Source organism: Salmo salar, chromosome ssa06, assembly GCF_905237065.1.
Source record: "Salmo salar chromosome ssa06, Ssal_v3.1, whole genome shotgun sequence".
NCBI lineage: Eukaryota > Metazoa > Chordata > Actinopteri > Salmoniformes > Salmonidae > Salmo > Salmo salar.
In genome coordinates this window covers 60,190,152-60,206,306 of record NC_059447.1, presented here as the reverse complement: position 1 = coordinate 60,206,306, position 16,155 = coordinate 60,190,152, and the positions used below count along the sequence as shown (strand labels likewise).

Here is a 16,155-nt window from a genome sequence, read left to right as displayed (position 1 = left end):
CTTCAGTACAACACACAAGACTGAAATGGAATTGAGGCACCAGAGAAGCAACAAAATGGTAAAATAACATAAGTTCTTCACCCATTCACTGAAGTTCAAATCAGCATGCAGTTTCCTTCTATGAAGCCGTTTCTGTGACCGCCAACTGCATTCACTACTAGGGCTTCTCCTGCAAGTTCTGCTGAGGCAGAAAGTCAATGTGCCAAGGCCTCATTCAATGCCATGCGTAGGTCAACCAGAAGCCTAGTCTTGAATCACATTAATACAATTCTATTTTGGTCATGCCTTTGAGGCAAACCAGCCAATATGCTACTGGGAGAAGAGTAGGTCTAACTACAGTGGGGAGAACAAGTATTTGATACACTGACGATTTTTTGCAGGTTTTCCTACTTACAAAGCATGTAGAGGTCTGTCATGTTTATCATAGGTACACTTCAACTGTGAGAGACGGAATCTAAAACAAAAATCCAGAAAATCACATTTGTATGATTTAAGTAATTAATTTGCATTTTATTGCATGACAAGTATTTGATCACCTATCAACTAGTAAGAATTCCAGCTCTCACAGACATGTTAGTTTTTCTTTAAGAAGCCCTCCTGTTCTCCACTCATTACCTGTATTAACTGCACCTGTTTGAACTAGTTACCTGTATAAAAGACACCTGTCCACACACTCAAACAGACTCCAACCTCTCCACAATGGCCAAGACCAGAGAGCTGTGTAAGGACATCAGGGATAACATTTTAGACCTGCACAAGGCTGGGATGGGCTACAGGACAATAGGCAAGCAGCTTGGTGAGAAGGCAACAACTGTTGGAGCAATTATTAGAAAATGGAATAAGTTCAAGATGACGGTCAATCACCCTCAGTCTGGGGCTCCATGCAAGATCTCACCTCGTGGGGCATCAATGATCATGAGGAAGGTGAGGGATTAGCCCAGAACTACACGGCAGGACCTGGTCAATGACCTGAAGAGAGCTGGGTCCACAGTCTCAAAGAAAACCATTAGTAACACACTACGCCGTCATGGATTAAAATCCTGCAGTGCACGCAAGGTCCCCCTGCTCAAGCCAGCGCATGTCCAGGCCCGTCTGAAGTTTGCCAATGACCATCTGGATGATCCAGAGGAGGAATGGGAGAAGGTCACGTGGTCTGATGAGACAAAAGTAGAGCTTTTTGGTCTAAACTCCACTCGCCGTGTTTGGAGGAAGAAGAAGGATGAGTACAACCCCAAGAACACCATCCCAACCATGAAGCATGGAGGTGGAAACATTCTTTGGGAATGCTTTTCTGCAAAGGGGACAGGACGACTGCACCGTATTGAGGGGAGGATGGATGGGGCCATGTATTGCGAGATCTTGGCCAACAACCTCCTTCCCTCAGTAAGAGCATTGAAGATGGGTCGTGGCTGGGTCTTCCAGCATGACAACGACCCAAAACACACAGCCAGGGCAACTAAGGAGTGGCTCCGTAAGAAGCAACTCAAGGTCCTGGAGTGGCCTAGCCAGTCTCCAGACCTGAACCCAATAGAAAATCTTTGGAGGGAGCTGAAAGTCCGTATTGCCCAGCGACAGCCCCGAAACCTGCAGGATCTGGAGATGGTCTATATGGAGGAGTGGGCGAAAATCCCTGCTGCAGTGTGTGCAAACCTGGTCAAGAACTACAGGAAACGTATGATCTCTGTAATTGCAAACAAAGGTTTCTGTACAAAATATTAAGTTCTGCTTTTCTGATGTATCAAATACTTATGTCATGCAATAAAATGCAAATTAATTACTTAAAAATCATACAATGTGATTTTCTGGATTTTTGTTTTAGATTCCGTCTCTCACAGTTGAAGTGTACCTATGATAAAAATTACAGACCTCTACAAGCTTTAAGTAGGAAACCCTGCAAAATCGGCAGTGTATCAAATACTTGTTCTCCCCACTGTATATTCTGAGACAAGATGCGCTTTATAAAAAAAGGTCCTATAAGTGTCACCATTTTCATTAATTGCAAAGAACATCCATTAACCATATTCATACATTTCAGTTAAGTTCAAATGCATACAAACAGGCATTTATTAAGCACCAAGGGCTTATTCTGTGAGTGCAATGTTTCCAGAGTGAACTGGAATGTAAAGACTGGACATGAATCTCTTCTCCAGTCCATGTCCATTCTATACTTTCTACGTCTATCTGTATCTTCTGTGACAGAGAGCCAAGTGAATATGCCCCAGAGGTCGCGCCACTGTAGGAACTGTCTTCTCTATCAATTGAAATGGTTAGGAGATTTCATATTTGATCATTCTTTATTCTGCACTTATGGATGCAAGACTAGGCCTTCCTATCCATTTTATGGACTTTACCGCAGCCCAGAGTCGAGCTCAGTCAAAATGCAATAGCAACATTCAATATTTTTTTGTTTTTGATCCTTTTACAATTAATGTATAGGTGAGGCCTTGACATATGTACTGGCTCAAAAAACAGTAAATAAAAGCTGTTTGTCTTGCATGCAGACAAACACCAAATCCTCAGTTCAATCCTCCAGTCAGAATGCTAAAATATTATGAACTGAGCAATAAAAAAATAAACCAATAATAAATCAATATTAACGTGTGGTATATTTACATTTTAGTCATTTAGCAGATGCTCTTATCCAGAGCGACTTACATGAGCAATTAGGTTTAAGTGCCTTGCTCAAGGGAACATCGGCATATTTTTCACAGTCAGCTCGGGGATTCAAACCAGCGACCTTTCGGGTTACTGGCCCAACACTTAACCACTAGGCTACCTGCCACCACGGTATATCCAAACTTCTTAACACAAAGTAATATTGTAACTGAGGTAACACAATCATAATATGAAAAGTAAGTGTGCAGTAGGTAGCTAGGTCCATAAGTATGATCTGCTTGCAGTATTAACATTTCAGATTCATGTTTTGAGTAGAGGGTATAAAGCAAATAATGTGTATGCAATGCATGTTTTTAATAAGTGCTACAAAAAGATTATGGTTTCTCTAACCACATAATGCATTGTGTTGTCAACACCTGCAATCAGACTCACTCCACTTCATCAGTTTTCATTTAAGGTTTTTTCCTCTGCCTCTATTTCAATGTTCTCTAGCAGGGTGTGTTTCTCATCTTCAGGCATCAGAGTCACAGGATTTAAATGGAAAATTCCCCTAGAGGAAAAAGTACAACATTAATTTTCCTGGTAAAAATCACACTTAAAAAGGTGCAATCAGCAGTTGCTACTTACAATTTTAAACTTCAATCATTAATACTATGTACCCATTGATTCTTGAAAAATATGTGCTTAGTTCAACTGTCGTGCCCCATCAGAACCCAAAGTATACTCCAATGTTTGTAAACAAACATTGGTTCAATCTGTAATTTTGATAGCATTAGCATGGATGTTCAGTCCTTGCATCCATTCCTCCGTCTATGAATTTGAGTGTGGTTATATTTCTCCAGCCCAGTCCCTCAGCTTTTTACCAAAACAGGTGGGGAAGACACCTTGTTATTGTTACTACTGCTGATTGCCGCATTAAGAAATGATGAGAGACTGATGTGCCTCATTAAATGGTCTTGGCAGTAAGGTGTGGTCAATGACAAATCCTGCATACTGACCTGGCAATGTTTCATTTAATTCTACAACAATCATGTAAGCAGGCACAACAGGACCTATGTGAAAACATACTTGTGTTCACATGTTGGGAAGAGCATGTCCAGGATCTTGACAATGACCGCTGACCCAACCACACCAATCACCACCACCCACATGACCAAGAAGAACAGGGGCAAGGACTCAGACCAGAAGCGTCGGAGGCGGTCCCTCACCTCCTCCACCCATCGACACATGGCCTGCAAACAGATTCAAACTTCAAAGCACATTCCGAGCACATTCTACAAAATGTATTTTGTGGATTTGATTTGGATATGATGCTCAATTTACTTACACTGTAAGAGGAGATGGATTCTTTGAGCGGTGCCTCTGTCTGCATTTCATCCGACAGCCCTCCCAAGTCATCATCCTCATCATTGTTATTATACAGCAAGTCTGGGTCCATGCGGAGGGGAGTCTCTGGGAGCTTGCCTGGGGCAGCAATCTCCTCCTGGGTGGTGTCAGCATGCTTCAGAGGGTAATGAATGGTGGTATGGGACATCACTTGGTCTTCAGCTGAGCAGAAGGAAGTGGAACATTACCATTCAAACTAATTTAGGAACACTACTTTAGTAATGGAATTTAGATAACTTGTCCTTTTCATGTAAAAGTACGAGAACGAAAACAGTTATTCTTGCATACCTTTTTTAGGATTTGTTGGATCTGTGATGACCACATCATTTTCCCTTGGGATCCTGAAAATCTCACTGTGTCCAATGGGGTAGGTGTTGGTATACTGAGCAAGCTTCTGGAAATTGGGGCTCATCAGTATCTTCACTTCGCACATTTCTGGCTGCTGGACCTAAATGATAGAAAAGGATACAAAAGCCATAAGATCACAGATTTCCCATCATTGTACCACCCACCATGGTGAAAATAGGATATTTATGTCACAGCTAAAGGATCATAACACAATTCTTTTTTTGTCCTTTTCTCCATCAAGTAACTTGACCTTTTTCCCCTCCATCTCAATGACCTCGCTGAACACCTGGAGAGCCACCACCTCTTCTGAATCACTCCACAGGCGATTCTGGCTCACCATCACCCGGGTGACAGTGGACACATAGTCACCAGATTCAAATTCACTGGTGCCATTGATGGTATCCACTGTAAACAGAGTAAAAAAGCTGCGTTAATCAGGTGCATAATGCAGTTCTGTAACTAAGTTATAAGCAGCAGAAGCATTTTCACTACTCACACAGCAAGGCTTGGCAGTTCAACCTAGTCACCCCTGACAACTCCACAGGGATGTCATTGACGAGCACCTGTTCTTCATCCACTGAAATATTCAGGTTGATCTGAAAAGGTAAATGTATTGATTTGATTATGTTATTATTCAATTCCATTATGACAGGCTTATTAATAGACAACTTCAGGATATTATAGCTTACCTGCAAGTTGTTGGACTCCTGCACATTTGTGTCATCCAATGTCCCTGCTGTCACATTGATCAGAATGCTTTCCTGTGTGAGAATCATGAATGGGAAAGAGGAACATGATATACACATTAGCTAGCTAGGTAAATAACATTATTCACCAAAACATCAGGACCCCTGAGAGTGACACTTCAGGGCATTCAACCTTGCTTGTATTGTGCTCATGCTATCTGGATATAAACATTAGCTAGTTAGCTAGCTGCAGTGAGTCAGATAGCAACAAAGGTAACGTTAGCATCATTAGCCAGCTAGTTACCTACCAATATTAGTTGACTAGCTAGTTAGCTGCATTCAGCACAGCAGGTAAACATAATTACGACTAACGTTACCTTTTTCATTTGACCAGCTTACAGTTGACGTTATCTAGACTAGTTTATTTTTATAACATATATATATTTTTTATAGCTATCTAGTCTAGTACCGTGGTAAATTCGTCTCCTACCGTATTCAACTGTCGAGGTGCAGACTCCGCTAAAATAAACGACATAAACAGTAAAAATAGAGCATAACTTGATGGTCGTTTCATCGCCATCTTCGAGCGGGCGTTTAAAAATATTTTGCAGGAAACTTATTTTCAGTCTGATAAAAGGAAACAACAACACGGCCGTCACTACTTTACCACGGCCACAAAGTCATAAACTCCGCCTCTTTCTACGAGTTATATTCTTAAAATGTGATTTTAAACCTAATCCTAAACGTAACCCTAGCCATAACCACGTGGTTTACCTTATACCTAACCCTAACCTTAAAATAAGACAAAAAATATTTTTGTTTTCGTACTTTTTTACCATATAGACGTTATGACTTTGTGGCTGTGGTAACTAGTGGATACCCCACAGCACCCAGGTGGCATCGAATCAAACAAGGGCGCGTGCGCAGCTGCGCAGTCACCCTGCAAACATGGCGGTTCTTCTTGAAACAACATTGGGTGATATCGTCATTGATTTATTTACAGAAGAAAGGCCTAAAAGTAAGAAAACATGCACCAACACATCCAACGCTAATATTTGGTAACACAGCCTACATTTCGCAATAATTAAAGCTTCTCAGAAAGTCAAATATCGCCTTTTAAGTTGCTGCTAGCAAGTGCTAGGTAACAAGATAGCCAACCATTCATTTGCCCAGCGATAGCAAATGCTAACTGTTGTTCATTTTATATTTCGGCTAGCCAACAAACATTTAAAAAGATAGGATTTCTTTGGGAACACTTCGTCTGATAGTTCACTCTGTGTTGATGTGGCACAATCATTGCAACTCAGGGAAAGGAAATCCTAATTCCTTATGAACGTGATGTGTTTTCATAATGACGATCAGCTCCTTTTTTTTTTCTAGCATCCCTGAATTTCCTGAAGTTATGCAAAATCAAATTCTACAATTACTGCCTCATCCACAATGTCCAGAGAGATTTTATTGTGCAGACTGGAGATCCCACTGGGACTGGCCGTGGTGGAGAATCTGTCTATGGGTCAGTCCTCTTCCTCAGCATAAACAGCATTGTCCAAAATCATCACAGCTGTTGTTTATATCTCACAGGAATGTTGATGATTTATTTTCTATTCCCTCAGTAAACTATATGGAGACCAGGCCCGCTTCTATGATGCAGAGAAAAACCCGCGGATCAAACACAGAAAGAAGGGGATGGTGTCCATGGTGAACAATGGCAGTGACCAACATGGTTCTCAGGTTGGTAAAACTGCCATCCACCTCCTCAGTATTTAAAGTATTTAACTGCTATCAGTTTGAAAGCCACAATGTTAGCCTACTGATTCGGGTAGGACAGATGGCAAGCATCTGAAATCTTTTATTTGTGCTGTAACAATCTCCTTGATCCCCAGTTCCTGATCACCACTGGTGAGAACCTGGACTACCTGGATGGGGTCCACACTGTGTTCGGAGAGGTGTCAGAGGGTATGGACGTCTTGGCCAAGATCAATGAGACCTTCGTTGACAAGGACTTCATCCCTTTTCAGGATATCAGGTCAGCAAATTGAATTTCCTTTAATCATATTTGAATGTAGCAATTTTAGAGGGAGATTAGAATAGAATTTTATACCAAAAAATAATAATAAACACTCACTGTTCCATGAATACCTAGAGTGCAGGGTTTCCGTAAGACGGTAATAGCCTGCTTTTGGTTGATTTAAAATAAATAAATAGAAATGCCGATAAATACAATTGGCACCGGCCAGATTAACCTATATACCGATAAGCATGACCAGACAAATGCATTTACATCGACTGGTATTTCCATGAATTAATAGGCTAAAAATCAATATTTTGCAAAGGGATTTTTAATTAAATAAATAATGCTTTTTTAGCCTATTTATTGATGTAAATACCTGTCGATATAAATACATTTGACTGGTCATTCTTATTGGTCTATAGGTTAATTTGCATTACTTAGTGAAATTAAATTGGCGCATGTGTACAGTAAATTTGTTATGTATCTTATTTATCAATACGTGTACAGTATACAGATGTGGCATATCAAGAAGCAGATTAAACAGCATGATCATTACATTTTGTGCTGGGGACAATAAAAGGCCACTCTAAAATGTGCAGGTTTGTCACACAACACAATGCCACAGATTTCTCAAGTTGAGGGAGTTTTTAATTGGCATGCTGTCTGCAAGACTGTCCACCAAAGCTTTTGCCAGAAAACTGAATGTTAATTTCTCGACCATACGCTGCCTCCAAGGTCGTTTTAGAGAATTTGTTGTTTTAGAGAGAAGTACGTCCAACCGGCCTCACAACCGCAGATCATGTGTAACCACGCCAGTGCAGGACCTCCACATCCGGCTTCTTCACCTGCAGGATCGTCTGAGACCAGCCACCCGGACAGCTGATAAAACATTGGGTTTTAACAGCTCAATAATGTTTGCACAGACTGTCAGAAACTGTCTCAGGGAAGCTCATCTGCGTGTTCGTCGTCTTCACCGGGGTCTTGACCTGACTGCAGTTCGGCATCGTAACCGACTTCAGTGGGCAAATGTTCACCTTCGATGGCTACTGGCACGCTTGAAACGGATGAATCCCGGTTTTAACTGTACCGGGCAGATGGCAAACAGTGTGTATGGCGTTGTGTGGGCGAGCGGTTTGCTTATGTCAACGTTGTGAACAGAGTGCCCCATGGTGGCGGTGGGGTGATGGTATGGGCGTGCATAAGTTACAGACAACAAACACAATTGCATTTTATCGATGTCAATTTGCCATTCATCCACTCCCATCATGTCATGTTTTAGCATGATAATGCACAGCCCCATGTCGCAAGGATCCGTACACAATTCCTGGTAGCTGGAAATGGCATGCATACTCACCAGACATGTCACCCATTGAGCACGTTTGGGATGCTCTGGATCGACGTGTATGACGGCGTGTTCCCGTCCCCGTCAATATCCAGCAACGTAACTCGTCATTGTAAATAATAATTTGTTCCTAACTGACTTGCATAGTTAAATAAAGGTTAAATAAAATAAAAAAACTTCAAAACACACATTGAAGAGGAGACAACATTCCACAGGCCACAATCGACAGCCTGATCAACTCTTTGCAAAGGCGATGTCGTGCTGCAAGTGGCAAATGGTGGTCACACCAGATACTGACTGGTTTTCTGATCCATATACATCCCATACTTCAATTATTTTATTTTTTTAAGGTATCTGTGACCAACAGATGCATATCTGTATTCCCAGTCATGTGAAATCCATAGATTAGGACCTCATTTATTTATTTCAATTGACTGATTTCGTTAGAAATCAAATCAAATTGTATTTGTTTTATGCGCCGAATACAAGAGGTGTAGACCTTACAGTGAAATGCTTAATTACAAGCCCTTAACCAACAGTGCAGTTTTAAGAAAAGTGTTAAGTAAAAAAAATAGTAAATAAAAGTTACAAATAATTAAACAGCAGCAGTAAAATAACAATAGCGAAGCTATATACAGGGGCTACCGGTACAGAGTCCATGTGCGGGGGCACCGGTTAGTTGAGGTAATTCAGGTATTATGTACATGTAGGTAGAGTTAACGTGACTATGCATAGATAATAAACAGAGAGTAGCAGCGTAAAAGAGGTAGTCTGGGTAGCCCTTTGATTAGCTGTTCAGGAGTCTTATGGCTTGGGGGTAGAAGCTGATTAGAAGCCTTTTGGACCTTGACCTGGTGCTCCGGTACCGCTTGCCGTGCAGTAGCAGAGAGAACAGTCTATGAATAGGGTGGCTGGAGTCTTTGACATTTTTTAGGACCTTCCTCTGGGGGCCTGTTATAGAGGTCCTGGATGGCAGGAAACTTGGCCCCAGTGATGTACTGGGCCGGTCGCACTACCCTCTGTAGTGCCTTGCGGTCGGAGGCCGAGCAGTTGTCATACCAGGCAGTGATGCAACCAGTCAGGATGCTCTCAATGGTGCAGCTGTAAAACCTTTTGAGGATCTGAGGACCCATGCCAAATCTTTTCAGTCTCCTGAGGGGGAATAGACTTTGTCGTGCCCTCTTCACGACTGTCTTAGTGTGTTTGGACAATGATAGTTGTTTGGTGATGTGGACACCAAGGAACTTGAAGCTCTCAACCTGCTCCACTACAGCCCCGTCGTTGAGCATGGGGGCGTGCTCGGTCCTCCTTTTCCTGTAGTCCACGATCATCTCCTTTGTCTTGATCACGTTGAGGGAGAGGTTGTTGTCCTGGCACCACACGGCCAGGTCTCTGACCTCCTACCTATAGGCTGTCTCATCGTTGTCTGTGATCAGGCCTACCAATGTTGTGTCAACGGCAAACTTGATGAGGGTGTTGGAGTCGTGCCTGAACTGAACTGTAACTATATTTTTGTTCAGTGTAGATTGACATCGGCTAGAGATTTTGCTGTTTGTTACTCATCTTGTTGGCTGAGGAAAAGTAAATGTGGACAGTTGTTCTAACATCTTCAAAGTGCGCATCAGAATTAGAAGGACTGCACATCGTTGCATCCTCGACTTGCATGTTCTGTTAATATGAATTACTGTAATCTAAATGCGATTTCTGTCAGTCTGACCACTGTGGGTGGACGCCCTAATCAGATTACGCATCCAATGTGTATGGGTCCGGTAAATTTCTCAAATGTCTGGTAAATTAAGGGTGCAATATGCAGAAATCATTTCCTATTTGCAAGACTTCTAATAGTTGGCCTAATTTCAGTTTGTGACAAAACGTGTAAGTGTAGTGTAGAGAATCATTGTACCATCTAAACCGCTGTGAAATATATTTTCCAGAACCAAAAATATTGTATTTTCAGCTGTTTGAAGCTGGTGTACAAAACCGAAAGTAAAACACTCTCTAAAATGAAACTTGAATGGGAAGCATAGAAATAGCACACAATGAACAGATCTACCACTTCTTAGACTTGCTTTCAATGACAGATGTGTAACTCACATTTCTATGCAAATTTGGTCAGGTCACCCAAAAAAGTTGCATATTGTAGCTTTAAAATTAGGCTGGTCAAATGTCCGGCAGCACATTTTCCAAACGTTAAACCCTGCTAGAGTGGTGTCAATAAAATGACCTACTCAGATAGACATCCCAGTATAAGGTGGAGAGAAAATAAGTATGATACTTGTTTTGTCATTGCAGAATAAACCACACTGTGATCCTGGAAGACCCTTTCGATGACCCCGCTGACTTGCCCGTGCCTGACCGCTCCCCTGAGCCTACCAAGGAACAGCTGGATGTGTGTGACTGGACACTTTCTGTACCATTGAATTAAAAGCAATGCATATCTCCCTTTCAGAGCAAAAGTATTGTAAACGATATTACTTTAATATAAAAGAATACGGTTTAAGTTAGTTCATTATTGTCTTCAGTACCAGAAAACAATGAACGATGCAACTTTTGACGTCTAACCTTACAGTCCCCTCTTTGGTGTGCAGAGTGGTCGTATTGGAGCTGATGAAGTGATCAACGACACAGATGGGAAGAAGGCTGAGGAGCTGGATGAGCTGCTGAAGGAGAAGGAGGCCAAGACCCAGGCCATCCTGCTGGAGATGGTGAGGGGGGGGGGGTCTTGTGGTTTGGTCCACTTAGCCTTGTAGAGGATGTCCATACTTTCAGGAGTGATGGCAGAAGGGATTTTGTAACACTCAACATTATAACTTGTTAGTACAGATTGCTGTTGAAGAACCCAACAGTACTTCTACTGTAGTAGTTAATTAGCTAGTGAACATATTAGTGTTGTAAACATTATATGGTGGTTTTATAAGAGTTTTGTGATTTCAGAGACACTGATGTGTGTATGTGCTTGTGTAGGTGGGTGATCTCCCTGATGCGGAAGTGAAACCTCCTGAGAATGTGCTGTTTGTGTGTAAGCTGAACCCTGTGACCACAGATGAGGACCTGGAGATCATTTTCTCCCGCTTTGGACTTATTAAGTGGTAAAATAGACCCTGTCTATTTCAATATACTGGCCTCATAACATTACGATACATATTTAATTTGAAATAGACCTAGTCCTAACCAATTTAAATATTGAATGTTGGTGAACTGTACCATGATTAACATGTTCTTATTTTGCTACAGCTGTGAGATCATCAGAGACTGGAAGTCAGGAGAGTCTCTGTGCTATGCTTTCATTGAGTTTGAAAAGGTGTGTATTGGTTTGGTTTTCACCTGATTGCTTTCTGTACCATAAGTTATCATAAAATAATTTTAGCCCTATTTTGATTATGCATGGAAATAAAAGTTGAACATTGCTCCACTCAGGTTCATAAGTACACTGAACAAAAATACAAATGCAACATGTAAAGTGTTGATCCCATGTTTCATGAGCTGAAATAAAAGATCCCAGAAATGTTCCATACTCACAAAAAGCTTTTCTCTAAAATGTTGTGCACAAATTTGTTTACATCCCCTTTAGTGAGCATTTCTCCTTTGCCAAGATAGTCCATTCACCTGACAGGCGTAGCATATCAAGAAGCTTATTAAACAGCATGATCAGGTGCACCTTGTGCTGGTGACAATTAAAGGCCACTAAAATGTGCAGTTTTGACACAACGCAATGCCACAGATGTCTCGAGTTTTGCAATTGTGCAATTGGCATGCTGACTGGAGTAATGTCCACCAGAGCTGTTGCCAGAGAATTGAAAGTTAATTTCTCTACCATAAGCCAGCTCCAACAAAATGTTTGAGAATTTGGCTGTACGTCCAACCGGCCTCACAACTGCAGACCACATGTAACCACGCCAGCCCAGGACCTCCACATCCAGCTTCTTCACCTGCGAGATCGTCTGAGACCAGTCACCCAGGCACTGATGAAACTCAGGATTTCTCTCTCTAATGAAGTCCTTTTGTGGGGAAAAATGAATTCTAATTGGCTTGGCCTGGCTCCCACACCTGCCCAGTTGTGAAATCCATAGATGAGGGCCTTATGAATTCATTTAAATTAACTGATTGCCTTATATGAACTGTAACTCAGTAAAATCGTTCAAATTGTTGCATGTTGCGTTTATATTTTTGTTCAGCATACAAATCACGACAGAAATATAAAGATAGAGATTCCTTTTTGAACAATTCAAGTGCAGTTGTGCAACATATCAATAGATGGCACCAGTTAGTCAGAATTGAGAGGGTACAAATTAATTCATTTGAAATGTCATATGGTTTTGTTTACTGAAATTAATTCCCTTGTTCACTGGACCCATAAGGGCTCACATGACCCTTTTTTAGATGCAATTGATGTCCTTTCTGTGCACAGGAGGAGGACTGTGAAAAGGCCTTCTTCAAGATGGACAACGTGCTCATAGATGACAGGCGCATACACGTGGACTTCAGCCAGTCTGTTTCAAAGATCAAATGGAAAGGCAAAGGTAAACACTTATTAAAACATAACTCACTTGGACTTTTATTTCAAGGTTTTATGTGTTCCATAAAGTATGCGTTATGTATACTTTCAGAGACTCAATTAAGCCCTAATAAGGCACTTAAACTAAAGGATGTCTCATTCACCTCTGCGAAGTAGAGAACTTCACAAGGTCTTTTGTTTTCTAGGTGGAAAGTATACAAAGGATGACTTCAAGGCCTATGAAAAAGACGTGGGATCCAAATTAGCTCTTAAGGATAAAGTCAAACCTAAGCAGGAGTATCCTTAAATGTGTTTATATTTGCTATTCAATATGTAAAGGAGAATATGAGTTAAAGTGTAAAATATTTCAACTCAACTGTGCACTATTTCACATAGCTATCAGGACAGAGAGAGGTAAACTATTGTGAAGACATTTCTCTGTTGGAGGAAATTACATTTCTCTGATAGATTTGGCAAACTTGGAATTACACACTTTACTTCCTCAAGTTTTTCTAAACATTCCCAAAAGCTCCAAGTACGACCTGCTTTTAGAGGAAGAGGAAGAAGGAACAAGCCATCGGCATGCTGAAAAGAAACACAAGGATAAGAAACACAATCACTCAGATGACGAGGACACCAGGAAATCCAAGAAATCCAAGGTCGGCCAAAAATAACTTTTGAACTACCGTAATTTCCGGACTATTAAGCGCACCTGAATATAAGCCGCACCCACTGAATTTAAAAATATATATTATTTTGAACATAAATAAGCCGCACATGTCTATAAGCCGCAGGTGCCTACCGGTACATTGAAACAAATGAACTTTAGACAGGCTTTAACGAAACACGGCTTGTAACAAAAATAAATAGGCTTTAACGAAACACGGCTTGTAACAAAAATAAATAGGCTTTAACGAAACACGGCTTGTAACAATAAATAAAAAATTTGCAGTAAGCTTTAGTTGTCTTTTTGCACTGAGTCAATTCCTCACGCTGCTGTTTCCAACGTCTTATCATCGACTCATTAAGACCAAGCTCCCGTGCAGCAGCTCTATTTCCTTTTCCAACAGCCAGATCAATCGCCTTCAACTTGAAAGCTGCATCATATGCATTTCTCCGTGTCTTTGCCATGATGAGGGTGACAAAATGACTACCGTAATCAGAATGATGGGAAGTTTGAGAGCGCTCGATTTAATCTAAACAGTAAACAAAAAAGAAGTTTGACCTTAACCCGTTCGGCAATTTCATTGGTCTAATGAAAGCTTTATGCCGCCAAAAAACTGAGCACGTCACAGAATGTGTTTTTTTTTTTAGAAAAAAAATTGAAAGCGGGAAAAATCCATATATTAGCCGCGTCATTGTTTAAGCCGTGAGGTTCAAAGCCTGGGAAAAAAGTTGCGGCTTATAGTCCAGAATTTACGGTAATTGTTTTCCTTCTTTCACAATAATGTTCAGTAAGAGCATTAGAGTAAGCATGACTCATGTAATTTGGGAATGGCTTGTCATTTCAGCAGTTGTGGCACCAGTCACTCGAGCTATACTGAGTCATTCCACAGAGCTTTGTTTGAGCACCACCAAAGATTTCTCTTGAACCTTTGTCAAACCTCTTTCTCTCCCTATGTTATACCTACAGTGGAACAGTGAGGAGCCCAGGCGGGAGAAAAAAACAGACCGGCAGCATTCTCACTCCAGGGAAAGAGACAGCCACCACAAGCACAGCAAGTCCCGTGAAAAGCACCGCCCGGAGAGGAGCCGCAGTCGCTCACCCAAGAAGTCTAAAGACAAGGAGAGGAGCAGACACCGATGATAAGAGAGGGAGTGGAACAGGGTTGAGGCTAATTCCATTTCAACTCCCCATCAATATACTGAATTGGAAAATCCTCTTCGAAAAATAAATGTCAGTTAATTTCATGATTTGGCTAAATTGAAATGGAATTGGACATCCCTGATACCTGTCACTGTGGCCCCTACTACCCCACCACCACCCATGTCTGAGAGAGCAGCACTAGGGACTCAGCCCTCACATTACATGGGGAAAAAAATATCCTGGGATGTTTACCCTAATTACCTGGAAGTAACACAGTGTTACATAACCTGAGAACACTGCTCATTATGAATAATAAAACATTTCAGCCTGAACTGCTCGATTCCTATAGGGCAACATTCTGTATTTAGGTCTACACAGCATTTTCCAAATCAGTCTCCATACACACATAACTAAGTCCCCAGTCAGTAACGTTCTATAAGTATATTTGTATTTTGGTTTGACTTACACCCCACCCCCCTTTCTCTGTTTATTAATGGGCAGGTGAATGATTTCCCACCATGTTTATCCATATTTTAACCTTTTGACTGTAGTTTTGCAACTTTTGTAAGGTAAATAAATGTACCCAGCTAACAAATATTCCCACAACTTTAACCCTCAGACACATGAATGTTCTTAAAACGCATCTAGAACATTGTATATTCTGAGAATATTGTAACCACGTTCTAGATAAGTAATTTTTTACATTAAAGGAACATTCTCAATTTTAACACCAAAACATGCTAAAAATGTTTTAAGGTTTTTGCTAACTAACGGAAAACTAGACACTCAAACATTAGGGGAACATCAAGGGTAATATTACAAAAACTTTCTCTGTACCTAGAATTGTTAGCTGGATAGTGGGCATGGAAAGCGTGAGTTGTCTGTATGCACTGCAGAGGGGATTCCCTGTGTCATCCTCCCCATGAGTTCAAGACGTATGAAATAGCATGATACCCAGTGTTGTAGTGGGGACGGAGTCCAGACTTTCATGACTTCTGATTCGACCATTGGTGGCTCGCCTTCTCGTGACTTGTATTTGCAGTTGGACTAGATAGGGTACTATGATAAGGAGAATATTAGCAGCACTGGATGCGCAGAGCAACAAGGGTCTGTTATCTGGCAGTGAAAGGACACGCCACACACAGCCTACATCAGCTGGTGAGCTGCAAGGGAGCAAGTGATGATTGTGGGCAGGCAGGCTCTGCTCCGACTCCGACAATCATAGGCAACACATCGCACAAGCGACTCTCTTGCTTCCCCATAACCACCAGTCACCAGCCTACTATTTCGTTTTGCCTGGTTAACAAACACAAACTGCTTTAAAACAATACTAGTATTGAGTTTAATGGTAAAACAACAGTCTAGCTATTTGTCTCTCTCTCCCATTGATTATAGACAAATATGCTGTCTTTGAATTTGTCGTCTCGCTCTACCCACCTCCCACTTTCCCCCCTGCATCTCATA

General features: G+C 41.3%; 2 protein-coding genes across 3 annotated transcripts; one reads left to right on the top strand and one right to left on the bottom strand.

Moving 5' to 3' along the window:
- Positions 1-2,282: 2,282 nt before the first annotated feature.
- LOC100194603 (si:dkey-15j16.2-like) lies at positions 2,283-5,621 on the bottom strand. The gene is given in 8 exon segments (NM_001139688.1): positions 2,283-3,166; positions 3,685-3,848; positions 3,944-4,164; positions 4,291-4,450; positions 4,601-4,755; positions 4,847-4,946; positions 5,040-5,111; positions 5,527-5,621. Coding segments are annotated over 8 exon segments (1,071 nt in total). The 5' UTR covers positions 5,617-5,621; the 3' UTR covers positions 2,283-3,057.
- A 299-nt stretch (positions 5,622-5,920) lies between these two features.
- On the top strand, positions 5,921-15,023 carry ppil4 (peptidylprolyl isomerase (cyclophilin)-like 4). 2 transcript variants are annotated; one of them, XM_014204736.2, is made up of 12 exons: positions 5,921-6,054; positions 6,417-6,549; positions 6,650-6,767; positions 6,920-7,062; positions 10,682-10,778; positions 10,978-11,094; positions 11,354-11,478; positions 11,624-11,690; positions 12,798-12,909; positions 13,091-13,181; positions 13,414-13,543; positions 14,518-15,023. In XM_014204736.2, the coding sequence occupies exons 1-12, from the start codon at positions 5,985-5,987 to the stop codon at positions 14,689-14,691; spliced, it is 1,377 nt and encodes a 458-aa protein (XP_014060211.1). In that variant the 5' UTR covers positions 5,921-5,984; the 3' UTR covers positions 14,692-15,023. The 2 variants fall into 2 exon arrangements, with proteins under 2 accessions (XP_014060211.1, NP_001134711.1); NM_001141239.1 differs by lacking the exons at positions 12,798-12,909; positions 13,091-13,181; positions 13,414-13,543; positions 14,518-15,023 and adding an exon at positions 12,214-12,536 and having other exon boundaries at positions 5,984-6,054.
- The last annotated feature ends 1,132 nt before the right edge of the window (positions 15,024-16,155 follow it).

Excerpts from the sequence above, each read along its gene's own strand:
- ppil4 (XM_014204736.2), top strand. The coding sequence starts at position 5,985 with ATGGCGGTTCTTCTTGAAACAACATTGGGTGATATCGTCATTGATTTA. Across the intron at positions 10,779-10,977 it reads CTACCAAGGAACAGCTGGAT|AGTGGTCGTATTGGAGCTGA; the intron begins GTGTGTGACTGG and ends TTTGGTGTGCAG. Across the intron at positions 11,479-11,623 it reads CGCTTTGGACTTATTAAGTG|CTGTGAGATCATCAGAGACT; the intron begins GTAAAATAGACC and ends ATTTTGCTACAG.